A 22,222-nucleotide genomic window follows, 5' to 3' on the forward strand; every position below is an offset into this window, starting at 1 on the left:
ATCATTACCATCATTTTTACTATATATCTTTAACCCAAAGTTATTTTGACAAAATAGGTCTGAAAATGCCAATATAATGCTGTTTGCTTCTGCCATCTTGTTAAGGTGCCAGACATTCCAGTAAAAGCTTATTAAAATGTTTACTAGTGTGCATCAGTTGTGGCTGAGAGTGAGACACATTGGAGTGTACCTATTAATCTTGTTCATCATAATGCTATTGAATTTTTCTTTATTTTTCTGTTCCATTTTACTTTATCTATTATTTTCTACATATCTTCACATTTACTAACAATTTCCTCATGATTTCTTTTTTGTGAAAAAGTTTTAGTCTCAGTACTGTGAAATTTATTTATAGTTATAATAATAAATTGTTTATATGAAATCATAGACATAATTTATTTTCTTTTAGTAAATTTTTATACCTTCTTCAAATGTTATATGAATTCAACTATTAGTTTTATTGTAGATTAATTAATTAAAAACTGATATAATTAATATAACCATTAGAAGTTAAGAACATACATGTGTATGTTATTAAATTAATTAGTTGGTGAATGTTTTAATGTAGACTGATATACAGTAAAAGACAATGTAGAAAGCTTCTTCAATGAATATTAAGCAGGTCAATGTTTAGGTTATTCATGCTAAAACTTTCTAATGTCAAAATTAATACAATATGAAATCATGAATCTAAAGAAAAGCTATAATAATGATTACATCTAATATATAATTTGAAATCAAAACAAAAATATTATGAAAAATTTCATAAATGCATTAATACTTTTTTGATTTACATAGAAAAGCTTAAACTCCAAATAAAAAATTAAGCTAATTCTATATATAAATACATTATCTACAGAAGATGTAATTAAGAATTTCTTAAATCCTCTATAAATAACAGTAATCATACATGTGTACTGTTTTTTTCCCCCAATTAATAATAAAATTCTAATTAATGATGTTGAATAGACAAATATTTAAACACATTTTTACCATATCATTATCATTATTATTACATTAATCCAAGATTATTAAAATTTACATTATTGACAAATTTATTAATAATATCCAAATAAAAATTATTTTATTTACTTCCTACAATATTCATTGAAATAATAATAAATAATAAATACCTGTTTGGGGACTCCATGTCCAAGAATCAATTATGGCTTTTGAATTTATATATTTTTTATCTGTTTCATTAGTTTGATCTTTAGCATCTTTTTCTGGCTGAAAACAATCAGTACACTGACATATTCCAGTAGATGTATTTCCTGATTCTCCACATGTACAAGAAGTAGATTTTTTAATCTCTGCTAAAAAAGATAATCAATTTTTTTAAAGTATGTAACTTTTAAAATATTATTTAATAATTTATTAAATATATGAAAAATATCAATTCTATTACAATAAACAAAATATTGTTTCTTTAAAAAGAATATTTTGACATTAATTTTAATTTTTATGTTAAATCAATAGATAAAAGAAAAACTTTTACAGAAGTAGCACTAATAATGTTTAATAATTCTTTCTTCACAACAGAATGCTTTTAATCATATAGCAGAAATCTATAGAACCTGTAGAAAATTTTACTTTTTTTTCATAAAATGCAAGTAAAAACATATTATTTTAATTTTAAAATATTTTTCAGTATTTACTAAAAAATACTTAATCAAATAAACAAACACCAAAATACAGCAAGGAAAAAAATACATTAATAAGCAAACAAACATTTTCACCCATTTTAAATGGTCATCATCAAGCTAAAATGGTTGAAAATGTTCATTTGCTTACTAAAGTATGTTTTTCCTTGTTGAATTTTAATGTTAGAGTGTTTATTTGAACTGCATCAAGTTGTATGAGTTGTTTATTTGTAAATACTTTTTGTTTCTAAAATAATTTTATATACATAGATATTCAGTACTTAAATAAATCTTTTCAGAACTATTTGCAAGAAACATTTTACACATAAAGTAATTCTGAATATTCTGCAACGATGATTCCTGACTGCACCAATGAGATTTAGTAGCCACTGAAATGGAAATAAGAATCCAATTAAGTTGTCACGAATGACACCAATCATCTGTTCGAGGACTTTTGTTTTACCTCTCATAAAAAATGTTATTTATATTAAAAATCCTACAAAAGCAGAAAATCTTAAGATATGAAAAAGATTATCAGATGGGCTATGCTTTGCAGAAATGTAAATGAGAACCATTTCAAATATCTGCTTAAGACTGCTTTCAATAATTCTATTCATTCATTTTGAAATAATTAAAAAATATTACATCTGTTTGTTTTTGATAATTTTCATCAAATTAATATTTAAGTTTTATTAACCATAAAATTAGCTTTTGTTTCTTTTCCAAATATTTTATTAAAATTTGTTTTTTTATGAGATTAGACATATTGACAATTCTAATTGAGATTTTTCACATTTAGGCTTCTTATAAGAAAAAACTGAACAACAGTGTGACTTGTGCAGGGATATAGCCACACAGGGTGGCATGGGACAGTGCTTCCCAAATTAACACTCTTTCATCTAACTCTGTCAGCCTTCAATGTTGCTTCAAAAATAAACATAGCATAATAAAAGAATGTAGCAAGCAATCAACCACTGGATGAAACATAAAAACAGCTGCACTGTATTCAAATGGTAGGGTACAGTATACAGTACATAAAGAACCACAAGGAAGAATAAAATTTGATATTTGTTCATGTTCAGCCTTTTCTTTCTTATTGAACATTGTTACATGTATTAATGGTTTGCATATGACATACACATCCACAGAGGTATGACAGCCTCTTGCACACTAATGTGTTGTTAATGGTTGTGGGTTCTTGTGTTTTTATTGTAGCCTACCTGCCTATACTAAGTCTATGCAAGTCATCAGCCATGTGGTTGACCCACACTCAGAAATTTCGGGCTACAATCCTACATGTGGTATATCAATGGATTCAAAATTTAAAAAATGAATCAAGTATATAAAAATATACAGGAAATATATAAAGTATTTCATTTAAAATAAAAAAGTTGGCATTATTGCTCATATAAATTTTAATTTACTCTTTAATCTACTTCACTCATATAAAATATAATTATAATTCCTTAATAGAAAAAATGCAATTTGGAACATATCTATAATTTGTGACATCTATTACACTGTGTACTCTTTTCAAAGGCTTAAATTATGTTGATTTTTATATATTTTAACAAATTATAGCCTTATAACATAATAATAAAAACAGTTTTAAAATCTGTTCTAAAAAGAAAATAAACATTTGAATGTTTTGAATAAAATTTGTTTTTGGTTCTTGAGTTTAGCATTTTTTCTAATAATTTTAAACATGGTTTCAAGTATAAATGTTTTTTCTGTTAAACTTTGAACAATAGTGGCATGATTCAACATACAGTTATATATCTCTGTTATAAACTTACTTTTATCAGGTTTTATAGAAGAGGCAACACAATTATTCAATTCATCCCCATAATAAAATATTAATTCTCCATCTTTTACTAGTTCATTCCACATATTAGTCAATCCATCCTGAGTAAATGCCATCTATAAAATAGAATTAAATAAATTTTATTTATGAAATCAAATTAAGAACTAAATATTTATTTAAATTAAACAAAACAATTTTAAGGAATAAAACTGGAAATAATTGATATGAATTTGAGAAATGATTATTTTTTATAATATGAAATCATTCCTAGAGTCAAAATACCGTCAGGAATTTTTTGGAGAATGACCTATCCCAGATATGTTGAACTCCAGCTCTTGTCACCTGACCAAACCATAATGGGCTTAAGCCCATTATGGTTTGGTCAGGTGACAAGAGCTGAGCCTTTGTGCACTAAGAGGGCCTTTTATTAAAAAAGGCCCTCTTATTGCACAAAGGGAGGTAAGAGTCAAAAAAGACTCTCTTAAAATGTCATCCAGGCTAATAATAGTTCAGAAAGAACTGTATGATTTATATACATGATTTATTTATTTATAATATAAAATTATGATATTGTTATTATTCATAATCTGTATTAATTATTGAATAACAGTAGCCAAATTAAAATAAGAAATCAGAGTATGAATTATGTATTTAATAGTCATGTTTAAGGTAAAAGTATCCATGATGGAAGTATCTTAAACCAGAAAGTATATAAAAATGATCAATTCTCAATATTTACAATGAGAGAAACAGCAAAACTAACATTACAGTATTTCCTTATTTTAAATTCTGGTTCACTCCTGAGAACTCATTGGAAAAGAAAGTGAATAAACTTCAGAACAAAACAGAATAGAATAGGGTAGAATGTTAAATTAATTTTTAAAATAAGTGTAATTTGAAAGTAGCATTTGCAATTAGCAAATAGTATTTAGTCAAAAAAATCATTAATTAAAATAACACTTCAATGTCAAAATATATAAACCAGATAAAATGCATAATATGTTCTGAGTTTGTTGCTAAAAACTTTTATTATTTAATAAAATACATGTATAAAAAAACCAAAGTGACATCCTAGACAAAGGTGGATTGGTGGTGTTAAGCAGGCCTTAGAGGAAAAGAATTTAACTTTACTCCAGTCTAAAAACTTGTCTGTCGATAGGAGAATTTGGAGAAAAGTAACGAATGGTAGTTAGTATAAAAGATTGAATTTTTCACCATGTTGACTTGTACAGTACACCCTCTGGGTATCAGCAAGAATGAATGATGATAATGACAAGATACATATTTTTTCCTTTTATTTGTGTGTCAAATTTACCTAAAAACATATGACAATCAGAAAATATTTATTATTGTTTTCTCAATTCTAAGACAATCTTTTCATCTGATCTTTACACCTATTTTTACTTCTCTGAAATCAAGATGTGTCTTACACTTACAGTCCAAAACCCAATTGGCTATCATTGTAAGTAGAACATATAGTAAAGTCTAGAAGAGCCACAGTTTAATCACTGTGGCTCTTCTAGACTTTACTGCTTCTCCTGTACAATTATTCAATTTATTTTTCTGCTTTATTAATATAAAAAGCTATTATAAAAGCAGATAAGTATGAAAATAGAGTTAATGAACATCATCACTTTCATGACATTTATATTGTTTTTATAAGATGTTATCATTTAACAAAATTTAATAAATCCATTATTTAAAATCCTTTTACTTCATAAAAAAATCTAGAAAACTCAATTTGAAAGTTATAATGCATCTTTGAACTGAAGAAATATAGTAATAGTGTCTAAATAGTAAAATAAAATTTATAACTTGTAAGCAAAAATACCTGAAGATCTGTTTTTAGCCATTTTGAATCTAATCTTGTCTGTGGTTTCAAAATAGTTTTTTGTAGTCCCTGCATGACTGATTATTCTACTAAGATCTTTATTATCAACTGAAATGTAAAGAAAAATTATGTATTTATTATCTATAAGTTTCACTTGAATATTCATTAAATTTTCATAGCAGTTTTTTATCATTTAAATCTCCTTAAAAATAAACATAGATAGTAGTATATTAAGCAATGAATATATTCTATTTATAAAGTAAATATCAAGGACATCTCATTAAAAGGTATAAAAAACAATTTACTAATTTCAAAAGATATCAAATTTAATTTACTATTTTAATAAATTAAAAATTTAATTAAAATATTATTAATGAAAGAAATAATATATTTATGTATTTTTTGGTCATTGGATCAAATTAAGATAGTAAACAACTTTGAATTCCAATGATTAAGTAATAAGTTACAAACTTTTACCCCTTTATTACCCAATTTAAGAATCATTGCATTTTGAAGTTTTTAATTAAATTCTTTCATTTTATTTGTTAAAATTATTATAATTTCAACAAATTTAGTTAGAAGGTTTTGACTTATCAGTTGATGTTTTCAAAGTGTCCCATTATGCAACAGAACTCTTAAATGGACATTCAAATTTTTAAATGCTTGAAATGTCTAGAACAAGGGTGGGCAACCTTTTTTATAACATGGGCCAGAATAAATTTTACATTTCTTCCGCGGGCCGTAGTAGTTAATTGACGCCTTCTTGTGACCTGTAATTTTTTAGTCTGCAAATATGAAATAAATAAAAAAAGTTAATTACTACATTTATTTCTCCTAATCGTTTTCAAAAAATTACAAAGAATTGGAAAAATAACTATTAATTAGTTGGTTATTTTTCCAATTTAATAATCTATTAAAGTTCTCGCGGGCTGAATAGAAGCTTTTCGCAGGCTGTAGCTGGCCCGCGGGCTGCCACGGTTGGTCTAGAACATGCTATTGATGTTAATGTTCCAATGTTTCTTTGAAGACTCTGATAGTGGGATTTATGTCCCATAAATGTTTAAATCTGAATAAAAAAATAGATTCCTTAATTGTTCTAGAGTTATGTCTTTTCTTGGTATTTCATGGAATCATCTAGTTTACATAAGTATAGAAAGTCTTTTTTTCTTTTCAATTTAAATTCTTAAATACAGTAGAGTGTCGTCTATCCGAATCAATTGGGGACTGGAGTTGTTCAAATAACTTATTTCTCAAATAACCGATTATGTACGTAAAAATATATTAACCTATCCCATGTTGAAATTTTTCTCCGTTGCATGTCGCTTCGTGTTAAATTTTCGTCGATTTTAAGCCCAACGAAAATTTTTATAATAATAATCGTGGCTATTGTATCGTTAAAAATTATTTCTTTATTTTGTACAAACAAAATAAATATATTGAAAAATATAAAAACAAAAAAATTATACTTTAGAAGTTAATCTAGTATTAAAAATGTTCAGCATGACACAGTCCGACTGGAAAGCTATTGGTTAAACGACGTTTTGGTTGATCAGCTTTTGGATAAATGACGCTCTACTGTAAGACTTAATTTTGAGAGTAGAGATGAGTTTTTTTAAAAAAATTGTAAATGTCTATAATGAGTAAAATTGTCATTAAGTCTGATCCCATTTGCAATACGACATGATCCACATCTATCTTCCCATCCCTTGACCTTTAACCACCAAAATTTATTAGCCTTATGTACAAGTTAACATAACAAATTTCATTTCTTAATCTTTACCCAATCTGAGATATCAAAGAAAATAGATGCCAAAACACATAAACATAGAACTGTTCCCTGTTTTTCAGTCTTTTGGGTTCAAGGAGTCCCGAAACATCAAGATTTGCAAAAAACCTGGATGATCAAAACTGACAATTCCAATACTTTCCCATGTTATACACACAGGTAAGCAAGTTCAATTATCTGATTATATATCAAAGTAAGCCACTTTTCAAATTTACAAATAAAAATGTATGATTTTCACATATAAAGTAATATAAACCACAGTTTAATCTATATATTATTTCTGTAATCAGTCCTCTTAGACCATAAACTACATGACATAATTCTCATAAAAAAGTTATTTCATATCAACATATTTATTATAGCATTTGTTATGTGTATTAACTTTTTTTATTTGTGTTTGTCCCAGCATGGGATGTTGTTACTAGTTATTTAGTTTTCTTTCAATCTTTACTTATATTTTGACTCATAAACTATATAAAAAATTTTTAATCTGAGAAAATGAATTTGAATCAAATACATCATTTATGATAATTTTAATGTAAAATGTAAAATGAATGAAAAATAATTATATAATAATATATAACACATTCTTAAAATTAAAATTCTTCTTTATTTATCAAAAACATATTTTTATTCTATTAACTGAAGGAAATAATTTTTCTTTAAGATAAATACTGTCTCATTTTAGCCTTACTAATTCATATACATAAATAAAAATTATCTATTAAATCTTTTTCTCTACTTTCTCATACTCTAAACATTTGCATAAGGCACAAAATATGAAGAAAAAAGAATTCTATAGATACAATCATAAGAAATAAATAAATAATTAGAAAAATCTCATATTACTTATTAATTTTATTCCAAAGTCACTTTATCATAAATTTACTGTTATAACTTTGATATAGACCAATGGTTCTCAAACAACTCTACTAAAACCCAATACATTATATAACTAAAGCCAACCACTGCAGTATGTTATTGAGCTAATTTATTAACATTATAGTTATTATTTAGCCCGATAACATACGGCTTTGGTTGGCTTCATTTATACAATGTTTCTGAACCAATGTTCGGCAAACTTGCCGAGCGTTCTGTGGAAAAGTTTAAACTCTTTATTGCAAATATATTCCAGTGTACTACGAGATACTACTTTATCCATAGACAATTCCATGTTTACTATTTTATTCAATATAATAAAGTTTATTATTATTATTTAACTCTGTTTTTGAGTTTGTTGCTCAATGGCGAGCGGAAATCTACTGCCTGATGGCATTTCCTAGTGTTTGTGTAATAAATAAATAAAATTAATTTATTACTTTAATTTGTGAGAATAGTAAAGAAGGAATTGCTATTGCTACCAATGACTTTTGAATATATTGATGCCAATGACTTGAATAATGAAAAGTATACAAATAATGTTCTGCACTCTCAGAAAGGTTGATAGCCACTGGCATAAACAAATATTTTAAAAGATAAATTCATTTTTCATTAACAATAACAACACGAATAACTTTTTATGCTTTTATGATATATTTAATCGTAAAAAATCTAATAATTACATTTTTAATAATTTCTCAAGATATTTTAATGAAATTAGAAAAAAATTAAAACATTATTCCATGATTTTCCAATTAATTCAAATGACTTACCTTATAATTTGCAATTTATGTGATTTGTTAATTCTAAATTCTATTATTGAATAGAAGCCATTGTATAGACATATACAAACTCTTCAGCACATCTATCGTAATCTGAAAAATATAATTTATTTATTTATAGATTATATAAATACAAATTATTAGTCTTTTTTAAATAAAAAATATAAATTATTATAAGTTTTATATATAAAATCATTTAAATTATACTTTAGTAAGCCAAAACAGAGTATAATTCTTTTTAATGGTATCTTTGATTGCAAGAATTTCAGTTTAATTAAGTAAGTCAATGGGGTTTATGTCATTTTTCTCATTTTAAAAACATTAATTTACATTATATATATATAATGTAAATTGTATATTATATATATATATATATATATGTATGTATGTATGTATAAAATGTAAATTAATATTTTTAAGCACTTATATAAGTGCTAAAACATAGGAGGAATGTTGCCTAGAATATTTTAAAAGTTTTTATCTATAACTTGTGTAAGAAAAATCATTTATATTTAAAATATACTCACATCTAGAATACTTATTCTATTATATTATTATTTCATATATTTATATATATCAGAACAGCATATAACTTATATATATATTATCCTATTACAGTTACAGCATATGTTAAATGAAGTATAAGGTATGAGGTTGCTCATAAGTGTAGATTTAACATTTGAAGTTCATTTGCTTTGTTTTTACTTATTCAAAGATTACTTAGAATCAATGTTCCCTCTAAGCTGCGCAGTCGTGCACTGCTCAAATTGTTGCTGTACACAAGAATTTATGTGCTGCGCAGACAATCATGCACACTGATTTGAATTGTTGTCTGCTTATTTCTCACTCTGTCTGCAACATGATTATTGCTACATATATTTTGATTAAATACATTAAATCATTGTAAAAAGATAATATTTTGTATGGAAGTATGTTTTAAAATGAATTTAATCCCTACTTTATAATTAATTATTTTAATTTTTATAGGAAAAAATAAGATTTTATATATATATGCTCAGAAAAGTTTTTTGCTCAGAAAAGTACATGTTCTGCTCAGCTACAAAAAAAAAATTAGAAGGAACATTTCTTACAATATGTATAATATAAAAAATCACTTTTGGAATAATAATATAAACATTGTCAAAAATAAGTAATCTTGTTAAAGATTATGTTATATACTTCCTAAAATTACTCTCAATCATTAATTTAATCAATAATCAATTAATTTTCAAATATCAAAATGTTAACTTTGTTTCAAGTTGATATTTTGGTATTTAAAAAGGATTTTCAATATTTTCAATAATACAAACATGAAGGCTGCAAAATTATAAGTTGCCTTGTCTTTTTCATCCACAGAATCAATTTGACGAAAGATAATAATTATGTTAATGACATGCTATATCAAGAAATTAAACTAGCTTATTGGAATGAAATAACTTATTTCAAACGTCCATTTCATTCACATAAAAATTTAAAAATAAAATTTACAGATTTTACTTTTATTATTGCTTATTACAGTTAGCATATGCATAACCAATATGTCAAGAAAGATTTCCAACATCACTATTTAGAATAGGCATTGTTAACTACAAATTCAATTTAAATGTAAAGAACAAGCAGTAGTAGCTTTCAAGTTATTCAGAGGCATTTACTTGTTATAAATCCTCCATCTTAATTTGTAATGTTCCTTTTAATTTGATAAGATCTTGTCAATATGTCTACATCCAAATTATATATTTACAAATTCATAAGTTTGATTTTATTACCGTTACAGTTTTCAAATAAGTTTTAGCATTATAAAGCTGTGAAAAACTAAAAAAAATATTTGTTAAAGTACCAAATTCTTGAAATCTCTCAAAGGATTATGTATAATTTAAACAATTTAATTAACATGTAGGAAATCTTAAATCAGAATTATAAAATTATATATAACTAAATATACAAATAACCCAATTATCATCAATCAAACATTACAGCTGGTTATTGCAAGACTAATCTTTATAGTAGCTCGATACAAATCTAGCCGTAATACTTGCCTACGGGCAGTCCCACAAAATACACATTCTGTTCTTAAGTACGTCTTTGAGTCAAATCTGTAGGCTAAATTAAAACGCGTATACCATCGCAGTCAGACGTGTCGTAGTATATAGTACATATTTTAATTTTCTACATACAAAAAACACTCGCACGTCAAAACATCCGAAACACGATAATAAAGTTATAATAAAAGTAGGCTTTTTAGTAGCCCGTTCGTAAGTACAAAACGTCGGTAAGTCGGGCGTTAACTCGGGGACGCCCGCGTACACTCGTACGGGCTTCGAGTAACATAAAAGCTCACGTAATCCGAGATCGGACGCAGCCTTCTAATTAAAGTTTCCCATCTCCGTTAACCTATAATATAAACTACCCGATCTCAAAGGGATTACATAAGCCTCTACGTTACTCAAAGTCCGCACATCCGGCACACGCATAAAATTTACACAGATATTTTACCGAAAAAGTGGGGCAAACACATTCACAACTCAAATTTATGACATCACAAGCAAACTTTTATCATTTTATCCTTTATAAGGCCACACGAAAGCCACAAAGGGCCGATTTTCCAACTTTTATACACATATTCTATTCCTTACAAGTTCATATAACACAAAGAAGCTTGTGGAGAATGTTAATTATTTAATATAATTATCAAAATGACTTTGTATTTATTTGTTACATATTTTAAAATCTGTTGATGTGGAAAATATGAATTCATTTATTAAACTGTCATCAGATTTTCAATCTGAGTTCATAATAACCTTAAGATGCATTATAATAAATGAATTAATAAAATTTTAGACATTCAAATAATTAAATATACCAGAATGAAGGTCAGAATGACGCTTTGTACGTTAATAAATGCATTTATACTCTTCTAATTCTCAGGACAACAATTTTTACAGAGAAGCAAACATCACTAAGTACTATAACATCAACCGGCAACCTGCTTATTTACTGGCGCTGCCGACAAAGCAGTGTTGCCAGATCGATTTTCATTAAATCGTTTGGTGATTATGTCACTGTTGTCAGATCTAGAAATTTTTCTCTTCTTTTTTCAATTATAATATATAGCTATATATATATATATATACATCTATATAAGTAATATATCAATAATACCTGTAAGGTATATTAATACATATACCTGTACGGAAGTCAAAAACTGTTTATATCATTTTATATATATCAATATATACTTGCAGATGAGCCCGGCGTTTTCGGGAAAAAAGTAACGATAACGAAGATTAAGATTATTAGATTATAGCCGATCTTATTCGTTTTCACCAAAGGTGCAAGAATTAGGTCCTCTCTCTTCCGAGGCTAATTAGAGAATTTCTAGACAAGTCTAAAAATTTGTTCGATTTTCCGCAAAAACGCAAAAAAAAAAAAAAAAAAAAAAAAAAACACATCTAGAATAGTACAGTAGAAACCGAGTTATATAGGGTAATCCCTATCCCTTTCTCTCTCTCCCCCAGGGGGGAGAATTTCCAAAATTTCCTTTTTAATATGCATTCGCATGGCGTACCCTAACTTTGCATTAAATTTCTACTTCTGACCGTTTGGGCTCCGCGCTTATTATTATTAACCCATCTCGATTACATTATAAAATATATTTTAAACTCCGCCCTGTGGACTCTAGGAGAACTTCTTTTAGAAAGCCCATTATGAGTTCGGCCGGGTGATGAGGGATGGGATCCAATATATCCGAAACAGACCACTCCCCAAAAACTTTGGGCTTGCCCGGATTCGATTGCAAGTTCTTCGTAACGGTAGACCGGGACCTTAAACCCTTCGGCCGTCTAGCTGATCGAGTAATGCATTTGTAAAGAAGAACAATAAAAAGAAGACGGTGAAAACAACATCTAAGCGCCTAACACATGTTTGTAACACCTAAATAGGGACCAAGTTTCTCGTAAAAGACTTCTCGGAAGTCATTTCCTTATTGGCAGATTGCTCGTGTGTCACGAATTAAAGAGCTACAGTACACTCGAAACTAAATTTTTATCGATAGAGTAGTGTAGAGCTTAGAAAGACGTTTAAAGAAATACGTTTGCTCAAAATTGACTATTAAGGTCTGGATTTGAAATTTTCACGGCAAAAGAACAATAATCCTCTACAAACGTAGTACAATGCAATGAGTAATTTTTAGACGGTATAAACACTTGGGGGGCCAACTTCACGGGCGTTTTGGATTCGTCTCGAAGCCTCAAAAATTTCGTAAATTGTAATTTAGGTTTCCTCACTGCGGTCCTGTCCCAGCCCGTGAATATTCTCAATAGAAAATAAATATTTTTTCGTTATTCTCTGCCCCGTGGACACTAACGAGGCCTTTTTTCAAGCCTATAGTGACTTACAATGGGATGGCCGGGCGATGAGGAAGCGAGGCCCGACACAGAAAAATTGCGGAATTTTTCGAGTAGCATTAGTATTACTTTATAACAAACGAAAGTACTCGACGTCTATAAATTTCATTTTTATAATTTTATTTATTAAAAAAACGAAATTATTTTAAGTGAAATATTTTAATTAAATCGATTAACGTTTTGGCGTAACGCGTGACGTATTTGTCGTAACGTAACTTTAAGTACATTAAAACAAACTGTGGCATTAGGTCGTAGTATTGTTGTACTGACTAAAAAATCCATCAACGAGTTGCTTAACTTTCCCTGCAACATATAAAACTGCGTGTGGCGCTATCTGTTATGATATTTTACTAAATAAATTTTTATACTTTTAATTATTATATGACAAAACGCTTAATTTTGAAGGTGCGAGTGAGTTTTGTAAAAAATTGTAAAACTCGTGCAAGTTGTCCATTCGTGATTGGCTCAAAAGGGGTGCCTTTTAAATAGCGCTTCATAAAGGCCCTATATAATCAGAGGTTGGAAAAGGCACTGTTCTATAGGGTGAGGTTCTCTTAAAGATAAGAAACGATTGACGTTAATTGCTTATGTAACGTCCGTCGCGATCAGATGTCGGAGCTTTAATTACGTGTCAACATTTTGATTTATTGTCGTTTACACTTATATAAAACACTTTTTATTTAAATTTAATTAAGGCCTCCCTACGCATATAGTAGAACCCCGATTATCCGTGATAATGTGAATTGATGCTACCTTCTATAACAAGAGACTGGGATAAAACGGACGGCTGCGACCATTTCGGATTAAAAATTACGAATAGAAAAGATTTGTGTGAGAGAATTTGAGTTATTTCATTTTTAATTTATTTACAAATAAGTATAGACACAAAATTAAATTTTTACTTAGTAAATTTAACGAATCGAAATTTTATCATTTTTTTCAACATATTTTAAAATGAAACCGCTACACATTTGAAAATTCAAAGACGTACTTCTTCAATGACTATCTTAATATCATTTTTATTTTTCTGGGTGATTTTCGTAGGCGAAATTTTCCCTAATTTTTTATTAAAAGTGAAAACTTTCTTCGTTTTACTTAGTTTAGAATTCAATTGGTTTAAAGGCATTTCTATACATATATAGAATAGAAATGCTAACAGATAACTTACAACTGAGTAACCGATGGCTAGCAGCATCTGTATTGAAAAAAAAGTTAAAATTAAAAACGTGTTACTAATTAATTAACTTTATTAGAAACTTCTTACCATATCCACGTGTCCGAGATATAATTTTTCTCTTAATCTTCCTTGATGATATATTATAACAATAGGATGAAAGATATATGCCAGAAAGGAAAGTCGATATAGTGGAATGAAAATTTTCCAAGATAGAATTTTATCCACTATTCCTATATGAAAAATTATAATTATTTAATAATATTTTTAAAAATATATTGTTTAAACATTTATGAATCTGTACTGTATACTGTATTTATTGTCAAACAGTTTCTTTCTCGGTTAATCTATTATCAATCAATATGCTAAGTGATAATTTGGTTAATTAACCAAAATATTATAGGCTTTAAGGCAATTTGCAATTACAGATGGTGGATTGGGAGTGGTCCATCTATGGGGTGTCACCCCATAGATGGATCACTCCCAAAAATATTTTGGTGTTTTCGACCCGTCCGAATTCGGGTCCTCCAGAGCGGTAGATTGCCACCGATCGTCCGGTCTAAATTCAATCCGGTCATAATCTCCATCTTTCATCATTGATGATTGTCGCTATTACGGGTTGAGGCCCTTATAACGGACAAAATCGAGATTAGACGTATAAACCCATAAAATTTCCATCTCGCGTTAACAAATCCAACCTATTTACACAGTATTTTTGTAGTAGCATCGTATAAACTCGCATAGCCTATATTATATATAACATATACTCGTTCCTTACCTCCATATCCAGAATGGCAGACAAATATAATCCAACCGATTCCAGCGACCCAGGCTAGACCATAGAACACAGTATATACTACACCGGGTATCATTTTCATCGGATAAACTCCTTCGTATCCGAACAAGCCATATAACGATACCAAACTGCAGGTTATGCCCACGAACCAACCGATTATTAGTGTCCTCTAAAAAGCAACATAATTCGATATAATTTAAAATTAATGTAAATATTCTTACAAATAATTATATTATTAAATATTACATTTCTTAACTTTAAATCCGGGAAATGTATCATGAAGATTCCTAATATTATGCCCATGCCATAACTTCCCAAATGAAGATGTGGTTTAAAATAGAGCCCAGTCACCACATTTTCTACTTCACTGAAATATTTTAAAAATTATTCGTGAAGAGACAAGAATAATACTTAATTTATTATAAAAAATCGTACTTACTAATAATTATTAACGTAAATATTAGGTATGATACTTATATTATTAAGTTTCATATCAATTGCTGTTGTCACGCAGCCAATTACTATTAACATAACGGTTGCGATAATACCGTAAATTTCTCTCCTAATAAAGTAAATTAAATTTTTACAGATTTATCGTATATAACGGGTTGTCCAGAAGGTACTCACCAAGTTTAATGATTGATTAAAAGTAAGTAACGAGGTACAAAAGTCATACTTGTAGCCATTCATGTGTTCAATATGCTTTCCTCAACTTCAACCTCGATCTTCTTCAATTTTATCCCAAAGATTGGCTTACGCTTCAAAGAACGTCTTTCGGAACAGCAAATATTTCGCACTTAGTAGGCCCCACCAGAGGACGAATAGGTAAAACCGCTGATTACCGGTAATTAGTTTTGGGTTTACGCCTCACCAATGGACTGGCCGCATGGAGTTTCCAGGATTTTCTTCGTGTTTGTAACACCTATATATATGTGCCAGTTTCCCTTATAAAGTCCTCCCGGAGGCATTCTCCCTCGACAGATCACTCATATGTCGCGTTGCCATACACAAACAAACAAACAAATCACGAAGCATCTCTTCTGGCAGGAGTTGTATTGCTATACCCCATCAAACCAATAACATTCCTCGAGATCTTTTCATCAAAAGACGTCTCAAAGATTCAGATCTGGTTTATATGCAGGTGAATAATATCTTCAAATGCTGATTTCAAGATTTGTATGCCTCGTCGATCATTTATGAAAAAGCATTAAACTTGGTAGGTACCTTTTGGGCCACTCTGTAGCTTAGTAGTCTGTATTATAGAATATAAATTGCTTACCAACGTATTAACAACAATATGAAAATGGTCAATACAAAAAATTGCATCCAACATGCCAGAAACCAAGTATGTATCAAACACTATAATAAATGTTTTATTTATTTAAAATTTCACCATCAAAATAAGGAAGTTTTTAATAATACATTACCATTTCTTTTAGTTTTTGACTTATAGGCCATAGATTTTGTATGTAAATCATATTAATCCACCATTTTTCTCTGCAGTTCGTCGCTTGTTGATGAACCATATCGTACCATAATGGACCAGATCCAAAAAGTGGAAGTATGATGATCACACCCATAGCTAAAAGTTGCGCTATAGTTAATCTGTATTAAAATATATTCATTTTAATAATTGTGAATAATAATTATACAAAATTGTGTGAAGGAACAATATTGCTTAACAATGGCGGTTTAGATCATGCAAAACCTGTCTTGAGAAGTCCTTTTTAAATAATGTAAAACCAATATCACACGATACATTATATTATATGAGGTCTACGATCATTGGAAATACGGGATTCCAATATTGGATCGAGACGCAATCCCAACAAGCACATATGTATGCTTGTATGAGGCCCCTAAAACTCGAAGACCTAAACAAGCAAGGATTTGTCAAGTCCATTTGTGTAATACAAAGCTTTATAACACGATACGTCCTTGCTATCTCGTTGCATTGGATTCCGAATACCGAATCAAGACTAAGTATCGACAAGTATACGAGGCCTGTAAAAAGTATGGAACCCTATGAATGATCCGCCACTGTGCGTGTAAGAGGCCATAGACAAAAGTCTAGATTAATATAGCTAGAATTTCGTACACTAAATGCGATTTTAATTACAAGAAACGAATAACATTACTATGGAAAATATGCAAATTACAAACCTCCAATATTTAGAAAGCAAGAAGAAGATATAATTGATTTTCTCTTTCTTTAGACTTTTTTCCCACATGCTGAAGGTGAGAAGGAAACCGCTAAAATACATTAAATATAATATAACAATTAAATAAAATAACATATATATATATACATAAAAACAAGAGAAGTTAAACTACAAACCTAATGAAGAAGAACGAATCCACAGAAATAGGCCCATTCCCAATAGGGACAAATAAAAATTGTTTAGGGAATAAAAATATATTTTTCAAGCTTCCTAAATACGTAAATTTATTATAAATTTTATATTATATATTAATAAACGTGCATAATTACTAGCGCAAGAATCTTACTGAAAGAAATGCATTCGACCATTCCTGGGAATGTATAAGTATGCAAGAAAACGATCCATATCGATGTAATGACAATCATTCCATTGATACACTTCACTTCTTTAGGATGCCTTTCCAATTTGGAAAACTTTTCGGTATTAACATACAAAGAAAAATCACGAAGGACACCAAAAATATCTGAAAAAATAGCCGAATGTAAACATTTTAATACGAAATTGTGAATTGTACTTAACGTTTCCGTCCATCGTGTGGATCCTTCTACAAGTTGGATCGGATTCGACTCGGATCCGTTCCTGGTCGATAGCTCGATGAAATATGGCATTTCAAAATGTGGATGTATGTGTGCCAAGGAAGTCCTCCTGGGAGGAGGACTTTCAATAGCCCCTATTTAGATTTAAGACACGTGAAGAAAATCCGGAAAGCTCTATATGACCAGTCCATTGATCAGGCAGGTGTTCAGTGGTTTTATCCACTCGGCCACTGGTGGCCCTTCCAGAAATTTCGAAGCAGAACGAGATTACAGATTTAAAAATATCCCGTGGATAATTTATGGATCCATTCTTATTGCAATAACGTTACGTAGAAATAGAGTAAAATCTCGAATACTTACACCAATTATCAAATAAACCGATCTTCAACGTTCGAGTTAACACATCGTAAAATGTGCCAAATGTAAGAAAAAAGATGTTAATGCCAAATAAACAACTGAAAAATATTAAACGCAATTAATTTTTTCTCTAAAATTTTCACAGAAATAATAATTAAAAGTATACAGAATTATTATTTGAAGGGTGCCGATCGTGTTTGGAGTTTGAGACGTTTCGCAGCGAGATGTAGAAATTTCGTTTCCAATTATCTTTGCAGCTACAAAAGTATAGTAATTTTAATTATGCTTCTTACATTATTTAACATAAATTCAAGGAAAAATATAATTATATATATACTAAACAAGAAAGCAATAATACCAAAATGGATACTTGCCTGCTTCTGTCATTTTATTCATGTCACTTAAAGTGCACTTGTCTGGTAAACATACGTCCAATCTTTGATAACCTTTCTCCAAGCCCTGGCGTAGTAAACTATAATAACGTGTTACCTATAAAGAAATAAATTATTAAAATAAATCGAAAAAATTGCCACAAAATTAATTAGACGTACCGTTTTGCGGTCATTCAACGAAATGCCACTTTCATTTCCTTTCTGGAATGCTTCGATTGCTTTTAATACTCCTTCTGCCGGTCGAATTTTAACGGTGCACATTTGACCACGAAACTTGAAATTCTCATTTGAGATGGGTAATCGCTCGTTCTTGGGCACAGAGATCCCTAAACATTGATCGTAAGCACCTACCATCCACAGGGTGCCATCCAGAAATCCACTGTTAATACCATTAGCATCGATCACTAATCGAGAAGAAGAGCATAAATTTATAATAATAATTCTTTAAAATTTTGTAAAAATTTTCATTGTACTCACTTAAAAACGCCCATTCTTTGAGAGTCTGTAAACCGCCAGCCCATGTCACGAAAGCTCCTAAACAAGGCAAACTGAGATTCAAGTCGTAACCGTAATTGATGATCTGTGGCATAAAGGTCTTCAAAATTCGTTTTGTTAAGTTTTTTAAGTTGTTTTCGAATTCTTCGATCGATTTTACACCTTTATAATGTTTTACAACGTTCGAAACATCAGAAGAATTCGTTTTTGTTTCTGCATATTTCAATAAAATTGTTGAATATAGCAAAAATTTGCAGATCTTCATCGGTGTGGCGTGTTAATAGATGCAAACCGAATGTTTAAAAGTCTGCATTTTCATAAAAATCTTCTTTTATATCATTTAATTTTTAAAAAATTAAAGAATGAATTAAATTATATTTAATTCCCGAAGATTTTTCCTAGATTTACACCAACTTCTTTAATATTATTATACAAAACTTAAAAAAATAATAATTAAAAAGTTGTTACGTACTTCCTTATTGAGTGAAAAAGATTTCTCGATGCAGAAATTTTACTTGTATTTGTTCATTTTTGACTAATCTTGGAGGAAAATTTTAATTAATTCATAAATATACGAGGAAAATTACAGTATATACCTTTAATTATTTCAAGAATATAGCAGTTGTTTAGCCAAACAATAGAAAATAACATTAAAAAATATATCTAGCTAGAACAATACATTAAAATTTAAAAAAGTCCCTAAAATATTATTTATATAACCATTATTTTTGATGTAATAAAATTTATTTACTACATAGTTTTATAAGTAACGCCAATATAAACGCCCTAAGAAGGCTCTTGGAAAACATTTGAATACGGTCTGTTGATGCGAGGAGGGCACTCCAAACGAATGTGACGACATCGGGCGGAGGAAACTTATAATTTCTCAAATAGGAGCCAATTGTCGAATGGCTAAAGCTAGGGATGGAGAATCGGAGTCGGGAGTCGAGGAATCGAATCTTTTTACGAGAGTCGGGAGTTGGAGTAGATTTAAAAAAATACCGACTAGGGAGTCGGAAGTCGTGTATTTTTCCACGGAGACCCCATCCCTGGATAAAACTACCGAACGGTGGTAGTTGATCGCGGGTTCGCGCCTCACCAAAGAAGTCAGTTTTCCGGGTATTATTCACTGTTTCGACACCTAAATAGGGGCCGTTTTCCTTAAGTGGTGTGTTTTTCGTTCTTCCTAAAGAATAAACGTATGTTGTGTTCTTACCTCCATTTTGAATCTATTTCTTTGTGTTGCCTTTGACCTTGTATTTCTGCAGCGAAAAACTTTTCGTTCGATATTCCCGATAATTTTCCATTTATCTTGCGCTATTTTAAAGTCAGAGAAATTTGGAAAGGAGATAAAGGTTTTATAATCGTTGACGAGGATGGAGGAATTAACGATGTACGTAACGGATTATACAGTTCGTTCGAACGATGTGCAGAAGACACGAGAGAAATATAAGATAAAAACGATGGGAAAACTTTATTAATGTTCGAGGAGATAAGTCCAGGAATGAAATATTATAAATTTTCTAAATTTCCTAAGGTCGATTAATATATGTTTCAAATATCCTAGTACTTGCGTAATTGCGGGTTCTTCCCAATCGGGGAAAACCACATCGGCAAGAAAAATTATTGGCGACAAAATTCATGAAAATCTTCTTAAGATGATTTTCTGGTGTTACTCCGTATATCTACCGTCTTCTTTTCAATAGGAAAAGAATAACAAATTTATGTATGGGTTACCAGACTCTGTGCAACGACGAGATTTAATAATAATTGATGATCCGATGTCACCGAAAACAGCATTTTTGTTTATGATGGAATCTCATATATAAGTTTAAATACTCGTTATTTGATTTTATTTAAAAGTAATCGTAAATTGTTTGGATCATCAGGCTTTTGCAGAAAATTTTAATCTTTTCGTGGATGCATATAAAAAAGTGACAGAAAAGGAATTTGGTTATTTTTTTATTGGATTTCCATCCTAAAACAGATGAGAAATTTTCTGTGAGAGATTCGTGTTTTTCTGACAAACAAGGTATTTTTTGCATAGCCCTACACTTACCGATAAAATGAAGAACGTAAAAAAAAATTATCATACGTTAGCGCTTTTAGCGAAGACTACTCCTTCTCAACGAAGAGTAACATTGGAAGAAACTGCTTCTTTCAATCGAATTAAATGTTTTGTGCGAAATATGCTATAATTTTCAGAGAGGAAATATATCTGCCGATGTTCGTAAATTAGGAAAATTATAAAAAATTATCAGAAAATTAAGTTCCTTTAAATACCGAGAAAAAATTTTGGTTAACCGAGATAAACTGTTCTATTAATTTCATTTCTAACATGTTTTAGGAATTTCCATGCTTCGGTGCATTTTCCTCTGATAAATCGAGTCCCATCCCTCGTATAATAAGTGTATGTATATGCAGGAAACGTGTGACCCAAAAGTAAGTTAACCGAAACGACAATTTCAACAGTTAACCGACTTTTGGGCCACGTTTTATACTAATGTGAAGTTCGGATATGGGTCTAGGATTTGTGCAAAAAGGAAAAAAATTTTTTTTTGTTTTTGAATAGAAGCAAATAATAATAATTATTATTATAACAAATTAGTGTTGTAAAAAACCCCATCAACAAGTTAAAAAAAGGGAAAACGAAAAATGAATATTTTATGTCCATGAAAGGGCATGTCTGTGGAAATATCCGAGAAATCAGGACTTCTCGGGTTGAAACAATAGGTGAATTTGAGTACTGCGATCGAACATCTTCGATAGGAATCGAATTGTCGGTCGATGTCGACTCATCCAACGATCGGGGTTCCGATCTCGTTACAATTCGTAACGAAGGGGGGGACCAATTGGAGAGCGGGAGTCAGTCGGCATCGACCTATCGGAATGTTCGATCTGGGACTCAAGAAAAACTTATAAAAACCGACAAAAAAAGGGATGTGACGTTCTGTCAGTTCTCTCGGTTCTTGGTTCTTGGAGCTTTGGCTCGCGATCTTACGACTGTGTGTTTCCGTGATCTTCGGCAGTTGGATTACATCTCTTTTGGAATGTCACCCGCTCCCCTGGATTTGTCACCCGTTATCCGAATCGTCCCTGCTTCCGGAACTCTCCCTCGAGAA

The 22,222-nt window shown here is 29.8% G+C and overlaps 2 protein-coding genes across 2 annotated transcripts in view; both read right to left on the reverse strand.

Moving 5' to 3' along the window:
- The window catches only part of HERC2 (E3 ubiquitin-protein ligase HERC2), a 191,235-nt gene extending 179,494 nt beyond the window's left edge, over positions 1–11,741 (reverse strand). Inside the window, 5 exon segments of the mRNA XM_067278755.1 lie at positions 1,134–1,316; positions 3,440–3,563; positions 5,279–5,386; positions 8,717–8,818; positions 11,586–11,741. Coding sequence (XP_067134856.1) covers positions 1,134–1,316; positions 3,440–3,563; positions 5,279–5,353 — 382 coding nt within the window. The 5' untranslated portion in view covers positions 5,354–5,386; positions 8,717–8,818; positions 11,586–11,741.
- Positions 11,742–14,063: 2,322 nt separating this feature from the next.
- Positions 14,064–22,222, reverse strand: part of LOC136982205 (uncharacterized) — a 28,338-nt gene continuing 20,179 nt past the window's right edge. The window contains exons 17-28 of the mRNA XM_067278640.1: positions 18,588–18,702; positions 17,835–17,990; positions 17,607–17,783; positions 17,437–17,530; positions 17,262–17,351; positions 16,526–16,703; positions 16,378–16,457; positions 15,538–15,660; positions 15,345–15,465; positions 15,081–15,267; positions 14,393–14,535; positions 14,064–14,323 (exon numbers count right to left, since the gene is read on the reverse strand). Of these exons, the coding sequence (XP_067134741.1) occupies positions 14,108–14,323; positions 14,393–14,535; positions 15,081–15,267; positions 15,345–15,465; positions 15,538–15,660; positions 16,378–16,457; positions 16,526–16,703; positions 17,262–17,351; positions 17,437–17,530; positions 17,607–17,783; positions 17,835–17,990; positions 18,588–18,702 (1,680 nt within the window). The 3' untranslated portion in view covers positions 14,064–14,107. The remainder of the gene's footprint in view (positions 14,324–14,392; positions 14,536–15,080; positions 15,268–15,344; positions 15,466–15,537; positions 15,661–16,377; positions 16,458–16,525; positions 16,704–17,261; positions 17,352–17,436; positions 17,531–17,606; positions 17,784–17,834; positions 17,991–18,587; positions 18,703–22,222) is intronic.

Source organism: Centruroides vittatus, unplaced genomic scaffold (assembly GCF_030686945.1).
Source record: "Centruroides vittatus isolate TY-2023 unplaced genomic scaffold, ASM3068694v2 contig_817, whole genome shotgun sequence".
Classification (NCBI taxonomy): Eukaryota; Metazoa; Arthropoda; class Arachnida; order Scorpiones; family Buthidae; genus Centruroides; species Centruroides vittatus.